This window comes from Aythya marila (assembly GCF_965140915.1).
Source record: "Aythya marila genome assembly, chromosome: 4".
Lineage (NCBI taxonomy): Eukaryota > Metazoa > Chordata > Aves > Anseriformes > Anatidae > Aythya > Aythya marila.
In genome coordinates, this window is record NC_139045.1 from 46,253,996 (window position 1) to 46,266,077 (window position 12,082).

The window sequence follows — 12,082 nt, forward strand, 5'->3', positions numbered from 1 at the left end:
CCTCTGTGTTGTTGTTTCTGTAAAGTTCAGGCAGTAATTGCAATCTGGCTTTCAGCAATGTTTGACAAACTAAATAGTTGATTTCTGTTAGTACTTTGAAAATTCCTGATGGCTGGTAGGAAAAAATATTCAGAAATATTTAAAGAAAAACAATTTCTTGGCATGTTTTAGCAACATCCTACAGCAAAGGCATATATGGTTAAAATCCAAAATTGAATTCCCAATCCACTGGAAGTACTCTGAGCATAATAAACAGTTCAGTATCTTAAACCTGAAGTACCATGGAAAAATGTTTCCAAGAGTACCATAACTTACTTGTCCGAGTTGATCTAATTCCTTTATCCAGTGCTAAAGATACACAGCTTATTTTGGCAGTAACTATCTTGGTGGCATTGTGACTTGGATGTAAGTCAAGAAGGAAAACTCTTGACTACTGGTCAAGTAAAAGATGTTTCCTTAATGTCTGATGCTATACATCTGTGCAACGACAGAATGCTTGTAGGCTGTGGTAGGGTTAACAGAAGTGCTGTAATTAATTACACAGAGCACAGAAAATAATACATATCATAATTAAGGTACTTCATCCTGCAGTAGGAGAGGACAATTTTGGTTGGTCTAAGGCATAGCAGAAATAAATACCTTTACATTCATGGTATATTTTTTAATCATTTCTATACAACATTCCAGCACAAAAGAAATGCCCTGATATCACTCAAGTGCTTCTTTTTAGCTTTATTAGCCTGCATTTCTTGTGGAATAATGCCTGTGCTTTCATTTTCTGCCTTTACCATTTAAAAGGGTTGCCGTCTTCCTCTTCCCCTCCCTTTACTGCTGGGTGGTTTCCTTTCAGTACCAGGGAACTCCCTGAGATTTACAGTATGCATGCAAGAAAGAGAACAGTAAGAAAATGTAGGTAGAGGTTTAAATATAGGTGTGAATGAATTACCATATGAGTGGTCCTTATCCAGTAACAGCTTTAAGCAGCCTTGCAAACGTGTAACTCCCACTTGCAGGCACTGAACAGTCAAGGAGCGACATACTTAAATTATTAGTCTGAAATGTGAGACCTGTGGAAATGGTCTGGACGTCTAGAGGTGAAGCCTGAGCTACCAGAAGGCATTTCACACTTGTCATTGGGCCAGAAATTATCCAGCAGCATGGCATGGCACAAAGAAGCAGGCGTCTTGGCCCAACATTATGCAAGACCTCACATAGACCTCGGGCTGCTTTTCCTCCCAGGCTTGCTAATTAACTCCATAGGATTTCATCACTGGCTATTACTTAGAATGACTGAGTCCTATCCGGTCAGGAAGCAAAGTGGCAGACACGTCTGCCCAAAGAGTGTCTGCCAGTCAATTGATTTTATTTTCTATCAGACGGATGGTGTTAATTTCCAGAAGGCCTTGATAATCGATACCCAAGGGACTTGGCAGCAGTGGCTGCCAGTTTATGAACAGATGTGGGGGACTCAGATGGAAACCGTTCACTGTTAAAATTTTCTGTTGGCTTTTTGATGCTGCCAGCACAATTCCTTATGCTATTTTTTTTTTTTTTTAGGTCATCAAAGATCCCCCTCCACCTCCACCACCTCCAAAAGAGGTACAGTATAAAAGTGCTCCGCTTATCACGCTGGTTGCATGGTACCATTCCTTAGTGTTCTCCTGTGTTCTGCACATCTGGCTGCTTTGTATTTTTTAGGAAATAAAGCTCTTTGTAAACAGCTGCTCAAGAAGAAAGAACTGTCTCATGAGAAGTCTTAGGCTGAGAGCAGGATGGCCAATGTCCACATCTCTGTTCTGTCTTTGTCATCTCAGAGTGGTGTGAATTTAGTCACTTAAGTACATATCCAAAGAAATATTTAGGAGTTTTATTCCAAGACTGTTGAACATTATTTTTTTCATTCTGCAATGAAATCAAAATCAAAAAAGACTAAATAGTTCTTATGACAGTCTAAAGATTTATCATATGACTCTAAATAGGGTTTTCCCACAGCTTTGGATTTTTAGACACTGAAGAATCCTTATAAGGGAACTTCTCTCTTAAGGGCAATAATGTAATAGAGGATCTCCTGGTGTCTTCAGTGTTTTTTGCCTCTTCATCTTGATTTAGCCAATTGTTTGAACGTATTCAAGTGTCTTCTGACAGCTAAATCCATGATAAGGTACTTCACTGAGCTGAGGGAGCCAAGAGCAAGTTTGACAAAGTTTGGCTTAGGAAACTGTGATCGGCTGCATAACCTTTATCTGCAGATCTGCTGAACGCTGCCTGCTGAATCCCAATGAGGAGGACTGATAATCTGGCTCTTTGAAGGCATTACATTTTCTGTTAGAGGAAGACACCACCAATCTTTTTCTTTGTATTTTGCTTGTTTTTATTAATGGAAAGGAAAATGATCAGTGTGATCAATGAATACTGATCAGTATTCATTCTGAATCAGTATTCATTGAATACTGATTCAGAATGAATACTGATCAGTAGAATAGACAGTTGGATTCTCCATTTCGATTTTCCTAATAGATGCCAGCAGTGCTTTTCCCATGCAAAACCCTAAGATTATTTCCAAATGTGATCAGATTTTGTTTGGAAATCGATGAACATTTGAGGAACCTAAAAATTTGGTCCTTCACACCTAAGATAGGAAAACCTTTTCTCTGTGAAATACACTGAAAATGAAATACACTAAAAAGACAATAAAATAAAAAAGAAGTATCCTTTTCAAGAAAATGTCTTTGAATTTATTGACAGGAAGAAGAACAAGAACCCTTGCCTACCAAGAAGTGGCCCACAGTGGATGCTTCCTACTATGGTGGACGAGGAGTTGGAGGAATTAAACGGATGGAGGTTTGTGCCATACAGAAATGACAATTCACTAAAACATAAGATCTCTGAGGCTGCAAATGGTGGAAAGAAAGACTTAAAGTGTATTGGAAATACAATGGTATAATGTTCTCTTCTTTCCCCGTGACATAATCCTTATAAAATTTTTACCATATCAAATAATTTTGACCTTGCTTATGAAAGAACAGCTTTCAGTAGTTCCATTTGACTGGAACTTTAAATAGCTGCCCAAAGACATGCTCTTTCCATCAAATTAATGAAAAGTAGAGAGTGAGAGCCTTTTCTGAATGTTTTGGAAAAAATTACAGTGAAACATAAGTCCTCTAACTGTGGGCCAGCCAAATGCGTTGACAATGGTGACGCTAAGGAGAAGCTTGATCCCAGAGGAACTCTCAGCGACAACAGTGCCTGTCTTTGAAGAGACATGATAGCATCATGTTAATTAAAACAGAATGAAAAATGTGCATCCTTATGGGCATGTCCTTATGTCAGATTTTATAGTCAAGTCAGCCTTTATGGAATTTACAAAGCAGTTTTCTGTGTTTAAGTTTAATCTGTGAAACTTCCACTGTCTGAAATACCCACCTAGGCCATATAGACATATCTTGATCAAATGGTAAATGTATCGGCCTAAGAACCATCTTTGCCTGCATTCTTTTGAAATGCAGCAGAAGAACGTGCAACTTTAAAGCTGTGTTATTCCTTCAGCAGTTCAGAATTGCAAATTTAGAAGAGCCTCATATTTTAGAAAAAGAAACCATTTTGTATAGTGCTTTTCAAATGCAAACTAGAAAATGCTTTCCAACATAAAGAATTGCAAGCCTGGATTTTAACGGGTTCCACGATGTGCCTCAGAAGGGATTTCAGGGTTTAAATCGTTACAGTTTGTACAAAAGATCTTGTCCAATGAAACAGAAACCTGATAGATACCCAATGAACACAAATAGTACCAGTACCATAAAGAAATGTGTGTTTATCAGATGGCAAATATACAGTGTTTTCTTTCAAAAAAAGAGAAGACTAGAGAATAGAAGGCTAGAAAACATTTTTATTTGTACTAGGAATTTTATGCAGAACAAAGGGTTAAAGATGTAAACCAACTGAAATTGCTGACAACACAAATTCTTAAAAGGTACTTCATTCCTTGGAGCTGTCTCTCTGTCCTTTTCTAGAACCTGAGAGTAGTCAGCAATTTTGGGGGTTGGGCAACTCATCTTAGATGCCTCAGCATTTGAATATGAAGCTTTAACTCTGTCCTGCAGAATCTGTTACAGTGGGGCTGAGGGGAAAGCTGTCTTAGTTACCTATTTCCAGCTGCTTGGACAGAGAGGTATCTGACCTCATACCTTTCACTGGCTTGAGAGAATGTTACTCATTTGGTGAATCAGAGCAGTGTGGAAACAGGACAGCAAACAAAAACAGTCTTACATCATGATGAAGGTATGCAAGTCTAAGGGAGGTCATTCCTTACCTGACAATTCAGCATGGATAGTGGTTTCTGTGCTGTGGCCAATGAAAAACTTTTTGGTCTAGTCATTCCATTTTCTTCAGTGTTTTCAATTCATGTGGTCATTCAGTTGTCTAATTCTAATTGCTTCTATCTTCTGTGTGTTCTGTTCTTCTGCCATTCTTCTGACAGCTTGATTTTTCCAGCAATTTCCTTAGAGAGAGAAAAGCAGAGAATGAAACAATAAACTTCCACTTACTGGTCCTGTCCAACTTACCTTACTAAATTCTCTTTCAGGGCAATTACATTCAGTCCTTCCTTCCCCACTAGCTTCACCCTTCTGTGACAGTCCAGAACAAGTTAGCCAGTGTGGCTCACTCTTCCTAGATTTGTCTTTAGGCATTGCTTTCGAGTTTTATGATGTCATTTCGGGACTCTACCCATTACAGACAGTAAGTTTTCATATTAAAGTTGTATTGTCAGTGTCCACAAATTCTGGTTTCTTCTTGGTGAAGCCACTTTAGCCTGTAGGAGAAGGTCATTCTATCAGTAAGGCATCTACCATCTATCTCTAAATGGTTTTAACAGTGTTTAAAATACATTTTAACAACCTCATAAAAAACACTGTAAAAGTACCATTGATCACAGTGAAAGATACAGATGCATTTTAATGACTCAGCAGGGTCTACTTGGACATGAAAGCCCAATCTAATATTGCAGAGACACGATTCCCCAGTGAAAAAAAAGAAATCGCTAAGTGAGCCAAATGGTAAAGTTCAAAATAACAGAAAGGTTCAAAACAATCCCTGTTGTACTTTGGTGCTCTCATTCTCTACATTGAGATTACAGTGGTAACAGACACTTGGTGATTAAATGACATGATTTTAACAAGGGTTTTTCATTTGTCTGAAAGAAGGGGCAGACTACGACTTACCTATATATTTTCCTCACTCTCTGTATCAGCATGTTCTGCATAGGGAGGTGAGGAGGATGAAGAAATCAGGCTGCTTTCTTTTCTCATCTCATGGCATAGTTATCCCAGCACATTATAGAGTCCCTACCAGACCCAGAACAGTCTTATTCCTCTGTCTGGGTAGCAGAGGGAAGACTAGCGGTATGTCTTTTTCCTGGTGAGCAAAACAATTTTGTGTCCCCTTGCACTGGGAGAATTGTTGCATCCCACTGTTTTTCTGCCTACTTTCCAAGTGCTCAAATTGGCAGGTAGCAAGATAGAACTGACATATACCTACCAAGCACTGTGCAGTGATGCTCTTAATTCTGTCCCCAAAGTGGAAGGTCACTGTTCTCCAATTTTTATTTTGATTCTTCTCTTTTCATGTCTGGCATCTTCTGTCAGGAAGTCCCTGAAAAAAAAACAAGTATGTTGGTGGAGTCCTGCAAGAATGGTTAGCTGCTTTCCAGAAACTGTTTCATGACTCACCAGCATGTCAGTTACCCAAGATGTAGTGTCAGAACTTAATTTCCTGCCTGTAGGTTTATAAGGTCCTTCTTACATGCTAGATTGTAGCAGATAGCAGGATATAGAAAGCCCTGCACTGAAAATAATTGGGACCACTTTTACCAAGAACTTCTAAACTCCAGCTGTATCTTTTAGATGCTCTTTTTGGATGAGAAAGTAAGAGTCTTGTCTAGGCTTGTTTGTTTGTAGGATACAGCAAACATACTTGCTCAAATTGCTGCACCATGTTTCCAATTACAGTAAGAAATAAGATTACCATAGCAAAACATACCATCTTTCTTGGAGGAAAGTGTTTTGTGTGTGTGTGTTGTGTTTTTTTTTTCTGTACTTTCTCCTTATGGCCTAGTAATTCCAGCCTTTCCTTAAAGTGGAAATACGTGCTCATCTTACCAACAACAATAATGTGGGTTTCCATTCCGTTTGAACTATTTGTATATACTTTATGCTCTTGAGGCAGTGATAGAATATACACTGTTACATGTTACACATTTACTTATTAAGCACTAATTTGTCACAGTTTTCTTGTCTTTTGCCTACGCTGCATTTACATCTCAACTCTGTCTTTACTTAGGTTCGCTGGGGTGATAAAGGATCCACTGAAGAAGGGGCTAGATTAGAAAAGGCAAAAAATGCTGTGGTGAAACTCCCAGAAGAACCAGAAGAACCTTTTCATCCTAAGCCACCTAAACCGAAGCCTACCTCACCAGTCATTCAGGAGAAGTGGTATACACCAATTAAGGTAATCCTTTTCATCTTCAGTACAATACGGTTTTGTACTAACGCTGGATTTTGTGTGCCTTACGAGTCTTACGCATGCTGAACTGTACATTTTTTCCAAGTATTCCTGACCAAATATAATGTACTGTTCTCTATATGAACACCTACTCAGGATGAATAGCAGGAGCAGTTTTTATCCCTCCATCAGTATTTCATCAGTAATTACCACATTCTGTTATGCTTCCACACAAAGGGACATACCATATAGTAAGATTATTAAAATACATGGGAGCTTTACTGGCATGTAATCTATCTCCGTGTATACCTAATCAAGGCTGCACAGTCCATAGCTGATGACTAAGTTTGCAATGTTTGCAAATTTACTATTATATAATTATTTATATTCATTATATAAAATATTTATTGTATAAAATATTATATGAATAGCATTTATTATATTTAGTTTGCCCATTACTAATCAAGAGAAGCAAAAAATTATATAAAACAATACAATGCAAAAAGTTTTGACTGAAATAAATGGTATAAAATACAGACATTTTCCTCTGTAGATTGCATGAGTCACCTGCAAACCTGTAATAAGCTCTTCTTAAAAACTGAAGATGGCTCCATAACTACCTTTCTTGAAATACGTTAGAACAGAGAATACGAAGGTTTAGCTGTGGTATGAATAAAGCTAATCCATTTTCCTAACTCCTAGTAAGTATTTTCTGAATTGCAGAAAGGCCTGAACACGTTCTCTGCACACACACACAAACTCTGCAGCCCATCCGTGCGAGTGGGATGCTTCCTGACAAGCATCAGAGCTGCTCTGCATGTTCTGCACAGTCTGAGCGCTCACAGTGAACCTGCTGCATTCAGTACATGTTGGACTTGCAACACAGCACAGATCAGCCATATGCCTAGCAGGTCCAAGGCTTCCCTGAAAACCATGAACTTCCTGTATACATGCTGTAACAACAAATAGATTTATGTGGGAGAAATCCTAGATGGACATGTGGCAGATCAGCCTGAAGTACTGACAAATAAACAGGTTACTTCTAGATCACTCAGAAATAAATTTGAGGCAGGTCCATGGTTTCTCTGCTCTCAGCAGAGGTATAAGTACTTTATTTGTACTCACTGATGGGAAAGATCAGCACCACAGCTATCTGGAGTGAGAGGCAGCCTAAGCCTGGCTCTGAGGAATGGATGTTTAGTTCTGCTGGTGAATTTCTTCTTGGACAGAACTTCAGCATGTGTGGTGTGCTTTCAGTTGACTGATTTTATCATAAAGTCCTGTTGCTCTGTTGCCACAGGGTCGACTTGATGCACTGTGGGCGCTGTTACGAAGACAGTACGACAGAGTCTCTTTGATGCGACCACAACAAGGAGACGAGGTTTGTGCTATGCAAGGGTATTGCAGGGTGGGCAAAAAAGGGGTATGTTACAGCCAGGGTTTCGTGGCTGCTGAACACTGGTAATTCTGTGCAGTCAAAAGAATGACACAACAGGAAAAATAATGCACTGGGAAAAAACATGCATTGAAGAATGTATCAGACCAGGCAAGAAATGTTATGGAAACATGGATGTCCTGCAAGTATAATTAGGAATTCTGTATTTTATGCGTGTTCAGCTGGAAAACAAAAACATAACACAGACTTCGTGTGGTCTAACCTCTCTCTAACAGGTGCATAATACTTTCTAATATTTAGCTCCTTGGAAGAACAGAGTTTGGCAGTCAGAATACTAAAACCACATCATATTTAGTGACCCCCAATAAATTCTGTGCACATAGATTCATGATGCTTTGCACTTGCATGCCAGAAGCAACATTCACAGGCAAAACTTGTTTCTCAGACAATTCTTTCTGTCCGTACACTCATGACTCATGAAAAAGTGGCCCCCACTACAAAGACTGCTAAGACTACAAAGTAAAGGAAATAGCTATTATTTGGACTTTTTACAGTAAATCTAGACTGTATTTTTTTTCTGATTATTGCTCCTTAAGAAAAGCATTACTTTAAATCTTGGCATTTACCTCGGGAACTGATTTATGATGAAGGTATTTCAAATCTTCTGGAACCATTCACCACTCCTGTGTGTGACACATCTGAAGGGATTTAGGGGCAAAGACACTTCCTCTAAGTGAGATGGCAACTTTTTCTCAACAAAACGGCCCCAAAAACAGATGGGTATGACAGATAAGATTTTCAAGTACTACAAAGCAGCAGTGTAAGAATCTCTATTTTTGCAGCAAACGTCATAAAAATGACATAAGAATTAGAGAAGATCAAGTGAGTGAGTTACCTTTGAAAGCATGAGAGGTAGTCACTATTTAAGCTATCTTCGTGATGATAGGGATGAATTTTGGTACTGTTCTAAAGTAAGAAAAGGTGAGACGTATGTACATGTAATGGAAGAAGCAGAATGACAAAATGCAGGGCTGGAAACAGAAAGCATAGTCTTTGCATAGCTGTCAAATATTAGTATTATCATTCTAGTTGTTTGCGTATTATTTACTGTTTGCATGTATGTTACACACAAGAATTAACAATAGCAATTAATTCTTCATGGAAAATACACAGTGCTTTACAGTACTTTAAAAAGTCAACTCAATGTAAATATAAACATTGATTCCTGAACTTCCCAGGTACTTGAACAGGCTAAAAACTGTCTGTCAGGCTCTATTTTGAGGATTTCTGGCCATAAAGACAGGTAGGTGCTGAAAAATGTGCCTGCCAGGGAAAGCACTTTGGCACCAGTGAGAAATCAAGCATTCATCTTCTCTGGACTTGACTGGAAGACACTGAGCAACATCTTGGTTTAGAAAAACCAAGAGGAACCTCACTAATCTTCAGTGTCCTTACTGAAAAAGGGAATAGAATTTCTGTTAATGAATAAAGGCTAGAATAATGATTCAGGCGTACCACAAGTGTGACCTGTGGTACTGTAGGAATGCATTCCGCGTCTGACTCAGTATTTTCTATTTTGGGAGAAAAAAATACATCTTGTTTATAATTTGCTAGGTACAGGTCCCATGCCATACCCCTGGTGGGTTTGTCAGTAAACAGATGAGCAGTCACGCATGTGCACTGCAAGATACATGCATGCACATACTTAATTCAGAAGCATTATTATGGGAAACAGCAGCCACGTAAATGTTTTGTTTTGTTTTGTTTCTTTTACTGCTTAGGAATTTAGTAGTTCCCATTTGTAGAAGAATTCACTGCTGAATTCAAGTCCTTGATCAAGTAATTGAAATTTAGGCATGAAGTATCAAAGCGGAGAGAGCTTTTTCTTCCTTCTCTATCCCCTCTGCCACCTCTTCCATGATGCCAGATAATGCCGAGGGTGGCCCAGTTTGAGGGCTGCACGCAGCTGATTCGGGAAGCTTTGATTGTGGCTGGAAGTCCTTGGAGTCATAAATTTTTCAGCCAGCAATCCGTGAGGTTAGGGAAGCTTGTACAGGTGTGAGCTAGCAGGTTGTTGCCGACATCTGTTTTGAGTAGAGGCGCAGGTCCTCAGCAGCCTGCAGCGAGGCTGCTGGATTGTCAGCAGATGTAGTTAAGAGTGGCAGAACAGTTTTGGTCTCACATTTGCCGCCTGGGGGCTGAAACAGTAAAGGTAGATTGGGGGTGGACACAGCTGCACTCCCAAACATGCCTCGGGCACAAATAAAGAGATCTAATATAGTTTGACTCTGTTGTGGTGGGGAGATGAGGACAGAGAGCCACTTCAGAGACAACTTAACGCTGCAACATCTGCCGCCAAGTTTCCAGGGAGTGACAGGGGACAGCAGGTACAGATCGAAGTCCCCACATAAACAGCCCCCATTAAGCCATGAACTCTTTTGAAGGGCTCCCATCAAACATAGCAGAGTCCGTGGCAGGAGACTGTTTTGTTTTCAAAGCAGTGTTTTGTTTTCTGCACTAACAAGATAATTTATAAATGATTCATTACCCTGTGTTCCTACTCTTATTTATACTTTTTTTTTTTTTTTTTTTTAAGAGGTAAAGAAGAATGAGCCACAGTAGTTTTAGGGAAGTTTGATAATGATAAACCAGTTAACTGTCCAAAGGTTTTAGCTGAGGATATGGCAACCTTCAGCCCACAGTGTTATATTCAGATGGGAAAGAGATGAAGGCGCGTGCTGTTACTGGAGCATTGCGCGGGAGTGTCTGCCATCGTTTCCATACTGAAACACCTCTTTCACAGAGTTTGTTTCTGCAGGAGAAAGAAACTTGGCACAGGTTTGCAATGTGACTGTTAGGGGCCTGTTCTTTTACATACATTCTTCTGTTTATTTTCCGAGTTGTAGTTTAGCACCTAAAGGTTATCACTAGTGTTTCTCAAATGCTTAGTAGGACCTTGTTGCTTTGCACAACATGATAGTGGCTGAGATTCTGATTCTGTGTACATGTGCAGACAAACTGCTTTTAAGACCACAAACAGTCTGTGCCACTCTCATTTAAGATATTTCACAATCAGGATGTGAACATATGTGTCAGGTAACAGGAAAAAAAATCTACAGCTAATTGCACAAAAATTTCTACAGTAGCACTATAGAATACTTTCAGCTTTTTCAATGTTACAAAGCAGCCAAATATATATATATAATTTTTAAACCTGTTAGTGTGTACATGCTTTAAAGATGAATTTATAATAATGGCTGTAGAATTCATACAAACATCTATTTAAAGTGATGTTACTTTGTCAGCATCTCTACATGATGCAAGAGAAATTATATTCCATGTTGTAATTCTGTTAGCACCACAAACGTGCAGTTCAAAGGACTGTGACAGTATCATATTCTCTGAGGTGAGGCCCATGTTCCTGTTCCCTTTGTGTTTGTTCAGTAGTTCCTATGCTGGGCACAGGCAGAAAATATCAAATCATTAGTTCAGTCTGTCAATTATAGAGCAGAAAAGGAATTGTCAGGAAGCTGAGGCTGTAAGTGCCTTACACTGTCTAAACATGCTATTTTGAATCAAAAGACTAACTGCAGCACCTAGAAGAACCGAAACTTTCAGTTCCACACCATGCTTTAACAGGGTCTGAAGGACAGTTCATCATCTACCACTGCAATAGCACTGCCAGCATGAGTAGTAGCTTTGTGTTTCATAACTCACTCAGCAATGTTGGCTTCCTGTACAGTAATGAAACGGGAACAATACTGGTGATATCAGGATTTTTTGGTTTATTCCATTATTTTCTAAAAACTGAACTTTTTGGCCTTTTTCCAACCAAGGAGGACCCACTAGAAAATGAGGCAATTTCTTTTTTTTATCTGTGAATGGTAGAAATGTGTAGAGAAATAAAAAATCATGGTTAGAGGAAGACTACTGTAGTTACTTATAGGTAGCACAGTTTTGGATTTAGAATGTTTTTCAATCAAACTGCAACTAGCTGCAACTTGCATTACAACATAATATTGTTCACTTGAGTTCCTTGTTCAATGATAATACACCATAGCATATTTCAGCATAATGTAGAAGGGATTATGCTGAAGAAGATGTTGCCTGACAATTTTAAAAAGAAACACAAGTATCATTCATAAAGCTAAGGTTATGTTTATCTGTGATCTTTTGAATTGCTGCTAT

General features: G+C 38.9%; 1 protein-coding gene across 2 annotated transcripts in view; it reads left to right on the plus strand.

The window, feature by feature from the left end:
• ANTXR2 (ANTXR cell adhesion molecule 2) overlaps positions 1-12,082 on the plus strand; it is a 111,419-nt gene that overhangs the window by 58,621 nt on the left and 40,716 nt on the right. For both annotated transcript variants that reach the window (XM_082759864.1, XM_082759863.1), the window contains exons 13-16: positions 1,558-1,599; positions 2,746-2,841; positions 6,337-6,504; positions 7,799-7,879. In XM_082759864.1, coding sequence (XP_082615990.1) covers positions 1,558-1,599; positions 2,746-2,841; positions 6,337-6,504; positions 7,799-7,879 — 387 coding nt within the window. The remainder of the gene's footprint in view (positions 1-1,557; positions 1,600-2,745; positions 2,842-6,336; positions 6,505-7,798; positions 7,880-12,082) is intronic.